This window comes from Thermothelomyces thermophilus, chromosome 2 (genome assembly GCF_000226095.1).
Source record: "Thermothelomyces thermophilus ATCC 42464 chromosome 2, complete sequence".
NCBI lineage: Eukaryota > Fungi > Ascomycota > Sordariomycetes > Sordariales > Chaetomiaceae > Thermothelomyces > Thermothelomyces thermophilus.
In genome coordinates, this window is record NC_016473.1 from 1,720,476 (window position 1) to 1,738,409 (window position 17,934).

The 17,934-nt window shown below is 58.2% G+C and overlaps 6 protein-coding genes across 6 annotated transcripts; 3 read left to right on the plus strand and 3 right to left on the minus strand.

Moving 5' to 3' along the window:
• The first annotated feature begins 598 nt into the window (after window positions 1-598).
• On the plus strand, window positions 599-5,768 carry MYCTH_66088 (uncharacterized protein). Its single transcript, XM_003661401.1, has 7 exons — window positions 599-881; window positions 945-1,003; window positions 1,060-1,169; window positions 1,240-2,572; window positions 2,896-2,924; window positions 3,259-3,506; window positions 3,690-5,768. The coding sequence occupies exons 1-7, from the start codon at window positions 668-670 to the stop codon at window positions 5,384-5,386; spliced, it is 3,690 nt and encodes a 1,229-aa protein (XP_003661449.1). The 5' UTR covers window positions 599-667; the 3' UTR covers window positions 5,387-5,768.
• A 1,239-nt stretch (window positions 5,769-7,007) lies between these two features.
• Window positions 7,008-7,702, plus strand: MYCTH_2125169 (uncharacterized protein; the record flags this gene model as incomplete). The annotated part of the gene is made up of 3 exons (XM_003661402.1): window positions 7,008-7,013; window positions 7,301-7,578; window positions 7,666-7,702. 3 exons carry the CDS (start codon window positions 7,008-7,010, stop codon window positions 7,700-7,702), a joined length of 321 nt encoding a protein of 106 aa, XP_003661450.1.
• Window positions 7,703-7,945: 243 nt separating this feature from the next.
• On the minus strand, window positions 7,946-9,869 carry MYCTH_2077546 (uncharacterized protein). Its single transcript, XM_003661403.1, has 2 exons — window positions 9,460-9,869; window positions 7,946-9,342 (listed from the first exon to the last, which is right to left on the minus strand). Exons 1-2 carry the CDS (start codon window positions 9,779-9,781, stop codon window positions 8,135-8,137), a joined length of 1,530 nt encoding a protein of 509 aa, XP_003661451.1. The 5' UTR covers window positions 9,782-9,869; the 3' UTR covers window positions 7,946-8,134.
• A 2,416-nt stretch (window positions 9,870-12,285) lies between these two features.
• On the plus strand, window positions 12,286-13,938 carry MYCTH_2314543 (uncharacterized protein). Its single transcript, XM_003661404.1, has 3 exons — window positions 12,286-12,407; window positions 12,653-13,255; window positions 13,339-13,938. Exons 2-3 carry the CDS (start codon window positions 12,724-12,726, stop codon window positions 13,701-13,703), a joined length of 897 nt encoding a protein of 298 aa, XP_003661452.1. The 5' UTR covers window positions 12,286-12,407; window positions 12,653-12,723; the 3' UTR covers window positions 13,704-13,938.
• Window positions 13,939-14,227: 289 nt separating this feature from the next.
• MYCTH_2300863 (uncharacterized protein) lies at window positions 14,228-15,590 on the minus strand. The gene is made up of 3 exons (XM_003661405.1): window positions 15,457-15,590; window positions 15,147-15,367; window positions 14,228-15,006 (listed from the first exon to the last, which is right to left on the minus strand). The coding sequence occupies exons 1-3, from the start codon at window positions 15,457-15,459 to the stop codon at window positions 14,475-14,477; spliced, it is 756 nt and encodes a 251-aa protein (XP_003661453.1). The 5' UTR covers window positions 15,460-15,590; the 3' UTR covers window positions 14,228-14,474.
• A 20-nt stretch (window positions 15,591-15,610) lies between these two features.
• MYCTH_2314544 (uncharacterized protein) lies at window positions 15,611-17,688 on the minus strand. Its single transcript, XM_003661406.1, has 10 exons — window positions 17,654-17,688; window positions 17,543-17,585; window positions 17,382-17,469; window positions 17,239-17,310; window positions 17,142-17,175; window positions 16,866-17,076; window positions 16,718-16,809; window positions 16,496-16,657; window positions 16,156-16,435; window positions 15,611-16,079 (listed from the first exon to the last, which is right to left on the minus strand). The coding sequence occupies exons 2-9, from the start codon at window positions 17,565-17,567 to the stop codon at window positions 16,349-16,351; spliced, it is 771 nt and encodes a 256-aa protein (XP_003661454.1). The 5' UTR covers window positions 17,568-17,585; window positions 17,654-17,688; the 3' UTR covers window positions 15,611-16,079; window positions 16,156-16,348.
• Window positions 17,689-17,934: the final 246 nt, after the last annotated feature.

Consider the following 17,934-nt stretch of genomic DNA (forward strand, 5'->3'; position numbering starts at 1 on the left):
GTCCCTCTTGAAATTCCGTTAGTGCAGTGGAACGGCAGATGCAAGGAATGACGCTGCGAGTTCGGGAGACCCCTGGCATTTTGCCCAAACTTGGGTCTGCCAAGCGTTAGGGCGCCGTTTCGACATTTCGATAGGGCGAGACCAAATCCACTCTTCCCACGGTCCTTGCAAATGTGGAGGTTGCAAGCAAATAACAAACCATAATTGAATGCATACACTGTGCTGAATACCGTATCTTAGTTCTAACTACGGTGGTCTGGTTGGGGGAAGAAGAGGGTGTGTGCCTCTCCGCTGCTAAGCTCTTGCCGAGTACATTTACAAAGGAAGTAGGGTTTTTTTTTTCGTACGATTAGCTTCGCCAACATCCTGCGCATTGTCCCGTAATAACGTAAGATACATGTTTTGTCCCAGCGGCAAGGTCTGCCTGCTTCTTTGGCCTTCCAGAAGCGGCAAGCCAGCTTCATAACTCGTAACCTCTCGCTGCCTTCAGAGTGCCGGATACCCATTTAGTAACCATCTCTCTTTCCGTAACAAACCAATCCGTTGAAGCTCGCAATTTTAGTTCAATCAGCACTTCTCTTGGCCTCGTAAACAACTCGCGAGATTGAACACGCCGCTTTGAACCAGCATTACACAGCCGTGTTTTTTTGATCGTTACGTCGGCGTCATGGACGTACACCTTCTTGTTTACGACCTTTCAAGAGGTCTTGCGCGGCAGATGTCAATGGGATTGCTCGGGTTTCAGCTGGATGCCATCTACCACACGTCCATTGAGCTTAACGGGCTAGAGTACGTGTACGATGGCAACGTCGTCGCCATCAAGCCGGGATCGTCGCACTTGGGGCAACCCATGGAGCGGATACATCTGGGGAGGACAGAGTGTACGTCTCGCCCACGATATTTGCGATCCTAGGGCGCAATGAGCTAACCTGGGTCGTATCTAGTGCCCATGGACGTCATTGAGGAATATCTAGACTCGCTGAGGGAGATTTACACCGTCGAGGTAGGTTAGCAGCCGCTGTTCTGACTCGCAGCTTGTGTGCTGACGAAGAACTGTAGGCATACGATCTGTTCAGGCATAATTGCAACAACTTTTCAAACGACTTTGCCACGTTCTTATTAGGGAAGGGAATCCCCAGCCACATCATCAACATGCCTCAAGCTGTGCTGTACGTACCAGGAACCAATCTCGTGAATGATCTAGAGCCCGAGCCATACTGACCGGTGTTGACCCTGAAGGAATTCGCCATTTGGGCAGATGCTCATGCCCACACTGACGCAGCAGATCAACGCCAACAAACGCGGCGGAGGCATCCTCGGTATCGAGAAGCAAACTCCCGGAAGCTCGGTGAAGGCTCCATCCCAGCTGCATCACCCCCCGGGGAAAGTCCATATCGTATCAAACCTCGGGCGGCTTGACGAACTGTTGGCGGCATTCCAGAAATCCTGCGCTGTCGTTTTTTTCACCTCTGCAACATGCCCTCCCTGCAAAACTCTCTACCCGCTTTATGACGAGTTGGCGAGTGAATTCGGCGAGAAGGCGGCTCTGATCAAGGTCGATACTTCGCAAGCTTTTGATGTCGCCAGCCGATACTCCATCACAGCAACACCGACATTCATCACATTCCTTAAGGGGAAACAGGAAAACCGCTGGAGCGGTGCGGACCCGAGCGCTCTACGAGGCAATGTCCGACTTCTCGTCCAGATGGCGTGGCCGCCACATCCACACCAGGCACTCGACCTTCCCACCTTTACTAATCCCGATGCCGAATATGTTACCTTCACGAAGATCCCCCCTCTGGAGAAACTCCTCGCGAAGATGGGCCCCACGGCAGCCGATCCACTGATACAGAGCGTCAAGAAGTTCATCGAGACACGGGACTCGGACGGGCCAGCAGAGACAACGCTGCCGGATCTCGCCGCCTTCGGCTCCCTGATCCGTTCTTGCCTGACCTCTCTCCCCACCGATAGCCTCTTCGCGGTCGTCGACCTCCTCCGCTGCGCCCTTGTCGACCCGCGGGTGAGCGGCTACTTCGCCGAGGAACAGCCGGCGCACCAGACCATCACCTCGGTGCTCGAGCACGTCGTCGGCATCACCGTGCCGCCCCGGACGTGCCCCTACGCGCTGCGGCTCGTCACGCTCCAGCTGGCGTGCAACCTCTTCACCAGCCCGCTCTACCCGGCGCAGGTGCTCGCCCACGCGCCGCTGCGCGCGGCCGTCACGCAGCTCCTCTCGTCCAGCTTCCTCGACGACGCCCACGCCAACACGCGCGTCGCGGCCGCCAGCCTGCTGTACGACGTCGCGCTCGCCAACAGCAGGAGGCGCCGCGACGGGCCGGGCGACCTGCTGCCCGAGGACGAGCAGGTCGAGCTGGCGGCGTCGGTGCTCGAGGCGATCGCGCAGGAGGAGGGCTCCCGCGACGCCCTCGAGGGGATGCTGCGCGCGCTCGGGTGGCTGGCGTACTGTCTGCCGCCAGATGGGGAGGTGGCGGACCTGTTGAGAGCGATGGATGCCGGCGGGCTGGTTCTGAAAAAGGGTGAGAAGGGGCAGATCGGGGAAGGGTTGGGGTTAGTTAGGGAGGTGGGAGAGGTACTGCTTGGGAAAGGGCTGGAGCGTAAGACATAGATAGCTTCGAGGTTGATGATGTTGGGAGGATGTTCACGTGTGTCACTAGAGGGATACCATCGTTGTCATACAAGTGAAGGATGTTCCATATCTCTTTTTCATTTCTTTAATTCCCCAGCGAGTTGGGCTAGGAAGGAATGCGGTCGCACTTTACTGCGAATACCAATATTGGACTAGTAGTACACCGTTCCTTCTGCGTGGTTTGCCATGTTGACGTTGCGTCGGGGGAACTCGAGATGCGAATGGATTGTGTGCTGCCAGCGCATCAGCCCCCCCCCTCCCCTTGGACATGGCGGCGGTGAGGGGGCCCACTTCCCGAGCTTAGCGCTGCCGCTGCCGCCATACTGGTAGTGTACAACAGACCCCTGCAATCGGGCATGGCATGCATCCCTTCACCCCGGCAACCGCACCCCCCGACCAGTGTAAACAATCGCCAGGGAGGATCTCGACCAGAACCACTCCGCTGTCAGCCACTGGACATCAAGCGCCAGCTGGCGGTGATCCACACACGCGCACACGCACGCGCGCAACGTCCGCAAACCAACCAACCCTTAACCTTCCCCCCCCTTTCCCTCCCCACCGCCAACGCTCAAATCAAGCACTGGAGCTACCGGCCGGAGATAAATGTACAGCAACCTCGAGCAGCGCTTCCGAGACGTCGTCGCGGACATCAACGAGACCTTGATCGGCATTTCGCTGGAGCCGCGCCTGATGCCCAACTCAGCAGGCTACCTCGACGTTGTCGCCCCGCGGCCCGTCCGCTCGAGCGCGAGCACGCCGTCGCTGCGCTCTCGCGACGGCACGGTGCCGCCTCATGCGCGCGCCGACCCGGGAGGAAATGTGAGGGTGGTGGTGAGGGTGAGGGCGTTTCTGCCGAGGGGTACGTCGTCTTTTTCTCTCCCTCTCTCCCCCCCCTCTTTTTTTTTTTTTTTTTTTTTTTTTTGTTTTGTGTGTATATGTGTGTGTGTGTGCGTGTGTGTCTCGCTCTCATTTTTATCTCACTTCCAGTTAGCGATTGATTGATTTGCTGACATTGGAGACTCGACTCCCCTTCCCCTTCCAGAAATCGAGAGGGGAGCGGAATGTCTGATTCACATGGACCCGGTCACGCAGCGGACGACGCTCCGGCCGCCGACGAGTGACGCAGACCCGGCCAACGCGCGGGCGCGGTCCCGCAAGGTCGTGGAGGAGAAGTCGTTCACGTTCGACAACAGCTTCTGGAGCCACAACCCGGCAGACGAGCACTACGCGACGCAGGAAGACATCTACGACAGCCTGGGCGAGGAGTTTCTGGACCACAACTTCGAGGGCTACCACACGTGCATCTTCGCCTACGGGCAGACGGGGTCGGGCAAGTCGTACACCATGATGGGCACGCCGGAGCAGCCGGGGCTGATCCCGCGGACGTGCGAGGACCTGTTCGAGCGCATCGCGGCGGCGCGGGAGGAGACGCCCAACATCAGCTACAACGTGCGCGTCTCGTACTTTGAGGTCTACAACGAGCACGTGCGCGACCTCCTGGTGCCCGTGCTGCCGAACCAGCCGCCCTACTACCTCAAGATCCGCGAGTCGCCGACCGAGGGCCCCTACGTCAAGGACCTGACCGAGGTCCCCGTGCGCAGCCTGGGCGAGATACTGCGGTACATGCGGATCGGGGACAGCAACCGGACGACGGCGAGCACCAAGATGAACGACACGAGCTCGCGCAGCCACGCCGTCTTCACCATCATGCTCAAGCAGATCCACCACGACCTCGAGACGGACGAGACGACGGAGCGGTCCAGCCGCATCCGCCTGGTCGACCTCGCCGGCTCCGAGCGCGCCAAGTCGACCGAGGCGACGGGCCAGCGCCTGCGCGAGGGGAGCAACATCAACAAGTCGCTGACCACGCTCGGGCGCGTCATCGCCGCGCTGGCCGACCCGAAGCAGCAGCGCGCCCGGGCGGGCCGCAAGGACGGCGGCAGCGCGTCCGTGGTGCCGTACCGCGACAGCATCCTCACCTGGCTGCTCAAGGACTCGCTCGGGGGCAACTCCAAGACGGCCATGATCGCGTGCGTGGCGCCGTCCGACTACGAGGAGACGCTGTCGACGCTGCGGTACGCGGACCAGGCCAAGCGGATCCGCACGCGCGCCGTGGTCAACCAGGTGGACAGCGTGTCGGCGGCCGAGCGGGACGCGCGCATCGCCGCCATGGAGGCCGAGATCCGGGCGCTGCAGCTCGTCGTCGGCGACTCGCGCCGCCGCGAGAAGGACGCCCGCGAGGCCGAGGAGCGCCTCGAGGAGTACCAGGAGCGCGTGCGGAGCCTGCAGCGCGCCATGGAGGAGCGCAGCCTCGTCGCCGAGGGCAAGATCCGCAGCCTCCAGACGGAGAACGAGACCCTCCGGCTGCACCTCCGCCTGGCCCTCGACAGCCTCAAGAACCCGATCCCGATCCCGCCGCTCGCCGGCCCCGGGCGAGACGGGATCGGCGAAGGGCGCCAAGGGAACGAAAAGGCCGAGCAGGGACCGAACGGCAGCGACGACGATGACGGGTATGCCTCGGGAGGAACGGCGGCGGAGGACGGCAACGAGTACGCCGGGGGCGAGGAAAATGCCGGGTACGACACGTACGAGCGGCACGCGGACGACATGCACGAGCACATGAGCGGCCTGCTAAGGGATCTCAGCTTGTTCCGGCGCAAGATCGGGGACGACAAGATGAGGTTCATGGACGAGCTGAGTCGGAGGAGGCCGCTGGGGCAGAGGACGAATATCATCTGAGAGCGTTTTCCTTTTTAGGAAGAGGGGCGCAGGCGTCGAGGGAGGATTGAGGAGACGGGTATGGTTGGCTCTATGTCGTACACATGGGCTATGACGGTTTGCATGTTGTCTCTCTGTTTGTGTTCCCTCCTTGTTATTCTCTCCTTTTTTTTTCTTTCATCTCCTTTTGTCTTTTCTGTTCGCCCTCTCACGTCAACGACATGCCAATTATTGATCACGAGCGACCTGTATTGTACCGTTTGTTCTCTGCCTGGAGTTGGGAGTTGGTCGTCGGTTCTGGGAATGTTAGTATGGAGGTTGCACCGGGGATATGAACGAAGAAGTTACGCAAAGAGACCCGTTACCAACACCATCAACAAGGTACACATTATTAGGCTTCCTCATAGACTTGATTCGAACAGACCACATGCTCCCACCTGCTCGTGACTTATCCTTTTCGCAGATTCTGCAAACCCACTCGCGTTCGGCCTGATGGAATTGAATAGAGTTCGTAGTTAGTTTCCCCTTAGTTCTTCTCTCCTTACCCAGCACGGAATGAGGAGCGAACGAGGACTACTAGCTCCTTCCTCCTTCGCCTAACCGAGACCTTACGCTCTTCTGCATCGGTCCAAACTCGCCGCGGGCTTCTGAATCTTTCGTTCTCCGCAGAAATCGACTCTCTCGGGTATACCCAGAGCTGCACCAGCCCCTAGTGGTGTCTTGAAAAGAGGCAGAGCGTGGCTTATGATTAGAGGCAAAGGGAAGAGCTGTAAGCCTGGAGGCAGCAGGGCGGGTTGTATTTTTAGAGTTATTGGCTTGAGCGGCATTCCTGCGGGCAAGAGGGCCAGTGGTGTTATTAGACGCGGCAGTGCGAGGGGCAGTTTCGAAGCTGGCAGATTCGGACGACGTTCTGGAGGCAATGGTACTTCTCAAGGCGGCAGGGTGAGAGGTATCACTAGTGAGTGAAGAGCAAGTGACAACCTTAAATGTTACGATTTTCTTCCTGGAGGTGGACATGCTGCCCGCAGAAATGTTTAAGCCTTCAAGGTTGTCGAGTGATCGGGTTGTTGCGGCGGTCGTGTATAGGCCTCGTAAATGGGACGTATGTTGGCTGTCATTAATAGACCGTGTGTGATGCTTTTGGAATAGGGGAGAAATGAAGAGTCTGCTTGGTGCCCAAATGTTGTCGATGAAGGACAACATCGTCAACCTCTTATAACCGGAACAACACATGAACGTTCCGCTCCATTTCAAACCCCAAGCCCAATCCTGCACTAGAGTTACAGATTCGGCCACTTCTATCAATTCTGGCCAATGACAACCACAACCGGAGAAGGAGTGAGGCGGGCCGAACCGTGGAGGAAAATGACCCAGCAGGAGAATGGTCTTGTTTCAACGCCAGTCTGCTGTATCTCTGTGTTGATGCCATGTCAGCGGAAGTATACGGTCAGGTTGTTCCGTAGGGATATGTACGGCACGCAATTACTAACTACCATGAGGGAGAGAACGACCTGGAAGTCTACGAAGGCGATGAGGCGGAAGTAAAGGCAGTGGCTACGTCGACTACCTACTAACAATGGAAGGCGCAACGCGTGGGGTGTGCGGTACTGTATAATCCGTACTCGGGCTGCACTGCACGCCAATGGCAGTTTGGGTAGGGCCAGCCTTCGAGTGCTGTGGCTGGCCGTAGTTTTTTCACCCACAGCACTACCTTACCGAAACCTCCTGGCAACAGAGAGAGAGGTATGACGGGAATCTCTGTCGGCTCATCAATCGCGCAATCTACTGTGACCAGCGCGATTCTTATTCTCATCCCATCCCATCTTCACACTCTGGCGTTGCGAGGCGCACGGAAGACTTTCCGTTCCCGTTGATTCCATCTTGATCGTTAAACGCCCATTTCCTTTCGGCGAATCGTCCATTGATCATTCCCAGGCGTGGGAGAGCGGGCTTCTTTCGGCGCAGGACCGGGCCCTCGTCTGCCGCCAGCTCGGGGACTACTTCGGCCAGCTGCGCGCCTTCAAGAGCCCGGACGGCCTCATCTGCTCCTTCGGCGGGCTCCCGGCCGTGGACGCCCGCCGCATGGCCCGCCGCGAGGGGGGACCCTTCGCCGGCGAGGCGGCCTACAACGAGTTCCTGCTCTCCGGCCTCGTCGGACACCCGGTCGTGCGCGACATGATCCGCGCGCAGATGCGCGCCGACCACCCTACTGAGTACGGTAGCTACCCTCTCTTTTTTTTTCTTCGAGTGATCTTGTTGTGTACCGTATCTGGTCACGTTCTGATCTCTTGTTCTTTCAGACAACGTCTTACGTTGCCCATCAACTGGAGATTGTGATTCCCAAGTTTGAGTACCCACATTGCACTTGACACTTCCCATGCCAGATACGCGACGTACAAGACAAAGGAAATCTATAATGTCACAAAAGAAACGGTCTGAATAGTCCCTAGTAGGGTATAGGGTATATCCACCCGAACCCTCGAACCCGATGCAACTCATAATGACAGCTGAGCCAGCAGTGACCACATGAACAGGTCCCGTTATCCCCTGTATACCTTGCAGTGCCCAGTCTAAGGCACAAAACGGTGCATACCTAGCCGTTTAGTCCTCTCATTGCGCCCACCATGCCATGCGACCCCAGCTTTACCCATGTATATGCATATGTGTCCACCAACGCCCTGACAAAGGAGAACGACTATCCTAAATGACTCGTAACCTGAGGTCCCTGCTAACCCTATAGAAAAACGCCAAACGAAAAGTGGTAAACGGTTACTCAACCTCCTCGATCAACCTCCTCCGCTCCGCATCCGGTCGCTCTCTTTGCACGACCTTGATCTTGGTGCGCCGGCCGGGAGACGAACCAGAGGACGACGATGACGACGACGATGAAGCCGGCTCCTCGCTCGCATCGCGGGATGGCGTTGCCGAGGGCACGACCGGGTGCCGCAGCATGATGATCCTGTCCGGCGAGCTAGACCGCGACCCGTCCGGACTGCGGCTGGGGACACGGATCCTGGTGATGGGGACCGGGCCGGTGCTCGACGACGAAGAAGCCGAGGCGCTGCTCGAGTCGCTGCCGCTGCTGCCTGGTCTCTCGGTAGTCGCGACCGTGATGGACTCATCGGCGGCGGGCCGGCGGACGGCGGCCGCGGGCTTGTCGGGCAGGGCCTTAAATGGATCACCCGGGGCTGCGTCCGGGTTCGGCCGGCTGACGAGCTTCCGCCGCTTCATGTCGTAGTGGCGCAGCTTCGGGGTGGGGTAGTGATAATGAAGGCGGATCTTGTTGGGCGGGCTGTCGGCTTCCGCGTCCTCGTCGGCCACTGACGCTGCCGCCTTGCGCTTCTTGAGATTGGCGCGCAAGCTGGCGGTTGTGGAAGTCGAGGCGTCGGTCTCGTCACCGCTGTCCTCCTCGTCATCCGAGGTCTCTCGGGGCGGACTCTGCTCGCCGCCAGAGCTGCCGCTGTCTTGGCCGCTGCCGTCGTGCTGGGTGGCGCCCGGGGGCTTGACTGCAAGGTCAAGGTCACCGGGGAGGACGATGCGCCGCCGGTGACGGCGTCGCTGTGCCTCGACCAACCCAGAAAAAAGGTTCATCTCTACGTGCTGCTGCGACGCGGCCTGCTCCTCGTCGAGCTCGATACGGACCGACTCTGGGTTCGTGGCCAGCTTCGTCTCCAATTCGAGATTAGCCCGCGCCAGCTGGCCCAGAAATTCGGGCAGCGTGCTCATCAGACCGGAACCGCGGAGCATCGCGGCGTCTACCCGCATCGTCGGCTTGGTGGCGGGCGCGGTGCGACGGTTTGGCAGATTGATAATCCTGTCGATCTCAGAGTCCGAGGCCAACGTGGGCTCGGCAAACTCTGGGAAGGCCTCAGAGTTCATGGCTCTCCGCTCGGCGCGGCGGAGATCTCGGGAGCTGGTACCCTCAGGTTCAGGAGACGACGGCGGTGACATTGTTCTCGGTACCAGGCGGAGATGTGCTATGGGGAATGTGGTCAGCGACGGGTCGTGAACGTAATAGACATGAAGTGAGATTCGTCTGGCGGGGGCGGGGGAGGGGGGAGAGGGGAGAGGGAAAAGAACGGGCCGACGCATACGTTCAATGTTCAGGTTGAAAAGATTCGGAAAGGTCCGAAGAAGGGCAGTCGGCCGCTTTGAGGCGTAGGGATACCCCTTGAAGTAGCGGTCCGCCCAGAGTCTGGCCTTGGTTGTTAGCGTCGAGATAGGCAGGCTGCCATCGCTGTTGAAGTATTCGAGAGCGATGTCAAGCCCAAGTCGGAGCATGGCCAAGTCGCCCCGTTTAGAGCGAGGAGGCTGCTGCACCGGCTGAACCGCCTTGGAGGCGACAAAGGGCTTGCCAGGCAACTCCGGGCCGAAGAGCCCTCTGTCTTTCACCACAATTCTAATTTGGGGAGTCATGGCGCGGCGGGATGGGCCAGGAAGGGTGAAGAGAGAAAGGAGCAAAGACTCCGAAAGAACGATGTCCGACAGATGAAACTGGAACGAGACGTGGAATTCGACAGAGGGAGAGGAGAATCCAGAATTTCGTCCGACAGACGAAGGGGAGGGAGATATATGGAAAGGTGGATGGGACGAAGTACTAAAAAGAGAAGAGAACAAGAACTGACCAAAGGTCAGTGCATACCTGATGATGGAGTGGCTACCTTATTGACCACGTGCAAACAATAAGGTTCAGATCTCGAGTCGTACTAGGTAGTGAACTTGGAAGGAATAGGAATGTTTAATTGTTGTTGTGGTGCCCAATGCCAACTGGCAGGTGATCTGGTGGCCGGGGAAGGAGGTTGTGAGGCGAGGCGTAGGGCGACGTGGTGCTCTTGCGTGGCCCAAGCTGTAGGCGTGCAGACAGCAGACCCGAATGCGCTCTCTCTGCCGAGGAAAGAGATAAAGGGGGGAAACACACAAAGAAAATTCGGCAGACGCGATAACAGCTGATGGTGCAATTGGAAGGCGCGTTAATCAGCCCGCTGTCTCCTGATATGCATTCGGCCTTGACCAAGGACAGCAGGCGGACGACGTAGTGGTTGAAGGTCGGAGGCAGGCATGAAGATAGGTTGGAAGATGAAAAAGAAACTACATACAAATAACTAGGTCCGGCAGCGGGCCAACTACAGGTACAGGTGAACCTTGGAAGGCGGAAAACCCCACCACCACTACCATCACAACAACCAGGAAAATGGAGGTCAGGCGTATGTAGCATGTCTCGCATTGAGCACGTCGTTCCGATGTAATAATTAATATCATGTATTTCCTAAGCATTGCTTTGTCCCGCGACCGTCTTCTGCTACCACGGGTGATTCAGCACAGGGCTCGAAGATGGCCGCCGTCCCACTATTGCGGGCGGCACCCACCGACCGGGATGACAAAGCCCCACTCGATCAGCCCCAAGTGCCAAGAACCCGCTCCGTCGCGCAACCTTTGAAAGTCAAACTCAGCGTACCACAGAGCCGGGTTTACCTCATTCAGCTCCCCTTTGGGAGGGCAACCTTGAGAGAGAAAGATGGATGCTAGGCCTCGGAGGGGCGGGTAAACAAGAAGCCAACAGGTACTGACACGAAACCCCGATGGGACCCCCTAAGGATCACGGGCAGCCCGACGACCAGCCCGAGGCCGATTAGATAGTGTGGTAAAGTACTGAGTACCTCGTGTAGGTCAAGGTAGTGTATGTTCGTGTACTGATACTCCGCACCTCACGCGGCCACCACTACTCCATTGCTCTGTAGGTCAGGTAGGTGCGCGCAGTGCTTGGAAGTGTTGCTGCGCACCTCTTGTAAACAAGGCGGGTGTGGTACCTACGACTGGAGCCTACCAAGTAAATGTTTCTCTCGGTGAAGGGCCCTGGGGTCGTATGAGCAGGTCCCTACTCGTATATACCTACTATGTACGTCACCACCATCCCTGGCAGACCTCCACCCCCGGCTCGCCTTTAACCTTGTGGCAGAGGGCCGAACCACGTTGCTAGTGTTGGATCCAACCTATTTCCCAACTTGGTAACGTCGCTTACCTAACATCTAATGTATGGGTTATTCCCCCCCTCCCCCGGCCCTTGGAACATGAAGCTGATGCTGCCAAGACACCCCGCGATGACCAAGGATCCGTCCCTGTTTCTACAATAAAAAAAGAACATGGGCAGGGACTTCTGACGTAGTGTATGCCGTGCAGATTGCCAGAGACATGATTCTGGCGAGCCTCATGAGCGAGGTGCTTTCCGGGGAGCCGGAACCTGGAGGTAAGGGAAGGTGCTCAAGGTTTCAATGGATAAGGTAGCTCGGTTAGGTAAGGGCCACCCCACCTCACCATTTGCTCAGCTGCCCGGCCTCAGTTGAAACAGTAGAGGTTGCCCCACCATTATTGTTTCAGCTTGAAGCCTGACCGGGGCGCCGGCCGACATGCGCACTAGTGACAGCTCCCCCGTCTTCCTTCCTGTCAGTGGCCCGCGGCTACCTCCCGTCCCCATTCCAAGGTTCCGCCCTCTCTCGGGTCCCGGTTGGCCATTTGGCCACTTGCGGGGATCGCTTCAACAATTCTTCTTCTCACTTTGTAGCAGTTGACGCCCTCGTACTGTTGATCCCCCTTTGTATGTGACAGCCGTGACCCCTTCCTTCCCAGGGAAGCATCAGACCGATGCACACCTGACCGGCAGGCAGGGCAATTGATCCCCTTCCCCACGCACCTGGCTTAGCCCCTCCTCCCCTCTCCTCGGGCCCCGTTCATCATTCGCTGCCCTCACCTGACAGGCAGCGTTCCATCGCAGCGTCACGACCCCTGACTTAGCCGAAACGCCAACTTGGACCTGCTCCCGCAACACTTCAAAGTGCATCGCGAAGACGCTGAGCGCTCTGTTCTTTTCTGTAACTAGCGATTGCGGCTCTGCTGAGCTTCGTCCGATCTCTTGCTGATCTCCCCCTAATTGAAACGAACCGGGAACAAGACCAGCCTAGCCGCTTTGCAACCCCGCCGCAGCCTGGGCAGCAAGGCCTACACTACCTACAAGTAGACCACAGTACTGTACATACATACACTACGCGTACGTTGTTCTCGCCTACAAGGCCACACTTGAACGGCAGAGCACCCCCCGTGACTCGCATCTCCCGCGGCCCTTCCGCCTTCGCCGCAGCCTCGACGGGTAGCTGCAGCTCGGTAGATATCCTACCCGAACCTTCACTGACCCGACCCGTCGAACCCGTGCCGCCTTCCGTCCCCTCCCGTCTTCTTAGCGCAGAGGCAGTGTCGCAGGGCCGCCATCTTCCAAAAGCTGACTGACAAGTCCAGACAAAGAAGTGTGAACCAACCTGCCAGCCTCCACTGCCACCGCCGCCGCCGTCGCCGCCGCCGTCGCCATCATGTCGATGCGTCCTTCCCTCTTCACGCGCGGCCTCTCTGGGCTGTCGCAGTCCTCGGACCCCAACTCGCCCATGAGCAGCGTATCCTCGCCCGCCGAGCAGCGCATCGATGCCAAGCAGAACTTCCTCAAGGCGATGCGGCCCCTGCCCACCCAGCACTACTGGAACGTGTGGTTCGACCGGCAGCAACCCAGGGACCAGACGCAGCAGCAGGAGCAGCAGCAGCAGCAGGGGAGCAACAACAACAGCAGCAGCAATGGAGAATACCATGCGCACCTGGAACAGCTGGGCGGGTCGATCGAGAGCGTGCAGGACTTTTGGCGGTACAACAACAACACCCCCGTGGACCAGATCAGGATGCGCGAGAGCATCTACCTGTTCAAGGCCGGCTTCAAGCCCATCTGGGAGGACCGCCGCAACATCTTGGGCGGCAGCTGGACCTTCCGCGTGCCCAAGAGCATCGGCCCGGACGTCTGGACGCGCGTGCAGCTGCTGGCGATCGGAGAGAAGCTGCAGAGCGTGCTGGAAGAGGGTTTGTTCCAATCCTACCCAGAGCTCCCTTCTTTCTTTATGTTACTATTGCCTTACGGTTTGAGTGGCTAACAAAAAATACAGGCGACCAGATCTGCGGCGTCGGCCTCTCGGTCCGCTTCAACTCGCACCTCATCTCCGTCTGGCACCGCGACGCATCGCGCAAAAAGTCCATCGACAACATTCTGCAGTGCGTCCTCGAGGAGCTGCCCCCCGAGCTCCGCCCCAAGCCGGACAGTTACTTTTACAAGCGGCACTCGGACCACGCCGGCTTCAAGGCGCCCCCCGAGCTGCAGGCCGTCATCGACTCGCAGCGCGCCCGCGAGGCCGCCGCCAAGGCCGCGCAGGAGCAGCAGCAGCAGCAGCAGCAGCAGAAGCAGCAGGCTGCGGCCGAGAAGCAGGAGCAAGCACCCGACACGACGCAGGCGCCCTCCTCCGGGACGCAATAAGATATCGATAGAAGAGGAGGGGAGCAGAAGGAAGGTTCGCTTACTAAATGTGAAACAACTTTAATATTTGGGCACGCCCTGCTGCACCTTGTCTCCGTGATCTGAGAACGAAAAATATGGTCTGCATATAGCGGCGTTGCGTTGCATGTAATCGCTTGTTTGGCCGCAAGCGGGATATCCCATCTGTTTTCTAAAAGACTTGTTCTAGATAACTAGGGATTACCCCCGTCGTCTCAGGTGCTCCCCGTTTGTTGGGTATTAGTTGTAAATGCACACACACCCGCTATCCTGTAGCGGATTGTAGTCCCTCCCTCCCTTCTATTATCACCACCATCATCATCATCATCATCCAGCATCGTCAACAGGAAGCACCTTGTTCGGTGTCCCATCTGGTCAGGAGAGATGCCCCCCCGAGGTCTTGTCATCCTCTCAGGTTCTCATGCTGTGTGACCATTCCCTTCGCAATGAACCCAGCCTCCCCTTCTTTCCGGCCCCATCCCCGGCCGACTTGACGCGTCGTCTTTTCTTCCCGGGTTATGTCGGACAGAGGCGTATCTTCGCCAAGGACCCCACCGGGCCAAACGCGTGGCGGTAGCTGAGAGACATCCCCATCGCCATGCTCCGATGGCTTCCCCTGCACAAGCGCGCGAGCGCGGCGGACTGGGCGGGGGGGGGGAGGGGTTTTGCCTAGACCACCGCGGATTCTTCGCCTTTTCCCCAAACTCTGCACCTCGTTCAGCCTTTTCTTCTTCTTCGAAGAACCTTTCCCAATCACCTCCAGACCCCCGCCCTCCTCATGACCCTATCGAACTGGTCCTTGCTCACGCCCTTGCCCACCCCGGCCCCGTCATTGGCCTCCAAGATCATATCCCGCAGCAACTCCTCCGTCACCACGGTCGGCACGTCCCCCTTGCCCGCCTTCCCCTTCGACCCCGTCAGGAGCCCGCCGATGCTGTCCCCCCGCCCTCCGACCTGCTGCTGCTGCTGCTTCTGCTGGGACTCCTCGTCCAGCTGCAGCAGCGCGGCGACCCGCTTCAGGTCCGCCAGCGTGATGGCGGGCGCGTCCGGGCCGCGGCGGTCGCCGACGAAGAGCGCGTACGCCTCGTCCAGCTCGGCGCGGTGCGCCTCCTCCGCGCCGTCGCCGCCGTAGCCGCCGTAGCCGTCGTTGTCGCGGCGCGCGTGCAGCTGCAGCGCGCAGATGCCGACGAACCCCTCGTACGTCGCGAAGCCCTCGTCCTCCGGGTCGAGCGCCGCCGTGAACTCGGCCAGCTGCGCGGGCGAGGTCGGGGGGATGCCGAGGGCTCTGTTTTTTTTGCTCGATGCGATGGGGCGCAAATCGCGTTTTGTCAGTTGGCGTGTCATTTATTTCAATTTTTTTATAAGAAGAAATAAGAAGAAAGAAAAAAAAAAGGGAGGGGGGAGAGGGGGCCCAACTATACGTACATCAGCGCCCGGCGCACCTCGCCGATGGGCATGACGCCCTCTTTCTCGCCCTCCATGGGCTCGGCAAACAGGGAGAAGGCCTCGCGGATCTCGGCTTCTTCTTCGGCGGTGATGTCGTTTTCCTTGGCGAGCTTCGAGAGGCGCGCGCCGGATTTGGACGCGGGACTGGAGGCTGCGGCGGCCGAGGATGCGCCGGCCGCGGGGTTACGGCGTCGAGGTGGCTGTTTTTGAGGGGTCAAGCGGTCAATAAAATGATCACTTATCATTTTTTTCATTTTTTTTCTGGAAGAAAAAGCAGGTAGGGCTTTACCATGCTGGAGTTGGAATATCCCTGGGAAGTATGATCTGGCAACTCTGTACAATTGAGTATTTCTCGGGATGCGATGCGACGTCATGCAATGGGATCGCGGCGAGCCGCCCGTTGAACGAAGCAGTGGACTCCGGAGTGGAGTTGCCGGCATGGCGGGGCGCCTCGCCAAGTGAGCGCCAGGGCACGTGACGATTTTGCTTAAATACCGCTGCTGCACTGCCCAAAATTTCTTTTTGTTCCGTCACGAAATTTGGCAACGCCTTGCGACGGCCCGGTACCACTTTGCATGCTCACCACATGCGGCCCGCTTCCTTTCCTCATCTCTTTCTCTCCGCTCTACTGTTTGTGTGGGCGTTGTGTTTTCGGAAGGCAGGAAAGCGAGGCTTCAAAGGTAGGTTGGTGCCGGTGCCCCGAGTCTGTGGCATATGTGCGTCTCTTGGGGTAATGTACCTCGACTGCCCAGCGACCTCCGAACGCTTCATATAATGCTAGAGCTTGCCGCTTCGAACAATCCCAGGGCGCGCAAGTGTGGACGGTGAAGCAATATCGAAAACCCCGTGTCTCCGTAAGACGCGTCCGCCAGTTCACTGCGTCTCGATCCTCTCGGTTCTTGATGGTATGAGCTAGTGGAAACATTTCAGTTGTGTTACCTATCGCGTATTGTGATTTGCCTTGATGGTGGCTATTGGATGAGCCTACAGAGTAAAGACATTAAACTCGCAAAACATAGCTTTTCCTGCATCTGAAGTCCCCCCAACAGGTCATGGTGTAGTCTGCTTTTCACAAGTTGGGCTTCTGCACGACCGCCTCTCTGATCGTCGTCAAGGGTGAGATCAACTTGTTCCCCAGCGACTCGGATGCTTCCTGACCAGCCCCCGGGACAGCCGACTACTCACTTGAAGTTGTTCTTCATCTCGCGCAGCTTGGTCATGATGGCAACCGGATCGGTCTCGCCCGTGGCCTTTTGGATTTCGGGGTCCTGAGCAGGGTTAGTTGCCGGTAAACCCTCCAGAAACCCCCGCCGGGGTCTTCATCATACCTGAGGTCGCATAAACACGTTGTGCTGCTTCTCGTCGCCAATAGTGAACTTGCCCTGGGTCTCCTTGTTGGCCTTGGCAAAAGCCTCCAGGGCCTTGAGCGGCCCGCTTGGGAGGACCGAGAGGCCAAACTTGGCGTTGGCCGCGGTGTACTCGTGGCCGGGCTGGGAACAAGTCAGAATCGTCCGCAAGTCATTTCGGGACTGGCAAACGCGAGAACTCACAAAGACCCGGGTATCGTCGGGGAGCGAGCCCAGAGTCTCGTTCAGCGCCTTGTGCATCTCCTCGCCCGTGCCCTCGAAGAACTTGCCGCAGCCTGCAGACGGTCAGCACGGGCAGGAGCAGAAGAGGCTCGGGAAACGCCCGACTTACCTCCGTGGAAGAGAGTATCTCCTGTAAACACAACCTTGTCGTCGCCATCCTGCATGAACCAGCAAATGCTGTCCTGGGTGTGGCAGGGCGTGTGGAGCGCCTTGACTGCGATGCTGCCAATGTTAAACGTCTCGCCGTGCTTTGGCGTCCTTGACACCTTTTTGCAGTCTTTTCCCCCGATGATCTCGAGGGGCTGCCCAAGCTCTGAAATCTGCCAACGCTCAGCACAAGTCACAGCGCACACACTTCCGTGACAGGCGCTCGTGGCGAACTCACCAGCTCCTCGTTTCCACCGGCATGATCCCAATGACTAAAAGGAGAAAGGAAATCAGCTTCCTGCCGTTGCCGTTACGGGGACGTCGCGAATGCTTACTGATGGGTATTGACGATGGCTTTGAGATTGATCGAACCGTTCTGGATCGCTTTCTTCAGCACCGGCGCGACCCTGAGGGTGTGAGCATATCTTCCCTCTTCTTTGGCCCTTGACATCCTCCTTTCCCGGGAAAAGTCACTCACTCGGCTGGATGGGCGGGGTCAATGATGACGGCGTCCTTGGATTTGTCGTCAACTACGAGGTAAGCGTAGTTGTCGCTCCTCCCCACCCCTTTTGGACCGTAATGTCAGTTTCGAGTTGATTTATCAGCGGCTGCTGACCGAGTCAACAAATCAGGACGTACACATAGGAATCGATTGGATATGCATCTTGCGAGCGATGACGGACTGAGGAAAAGGGAGTCAACAACGAGCACCGAGTTGGGTTTTTGCGGTGAAGTATGATGATGGCTCACACTGCTAGCGAGAGAGGTAAACCGTGGCTGAGAAGAGCGCCTTGCAGCAGCAGTCAAGAAGAAGGACATGCTCTTTGGATGCGGAGTTCATGTACTAGTAATCCGTACAAATGCAATGCACAGTGCACAATTACGCCCGAGCTGCAAACTATTAGTTACCGGAGACTACGCTAGCGTAAGGTACTGCAGCAAACGGGTGGTTCAAATCGGCTCGTGGCTAATCCGTTCGGGACACGATAACCGGGGACGCCGGTTGCAGATGTTAGCTGGGCGGGAATGAC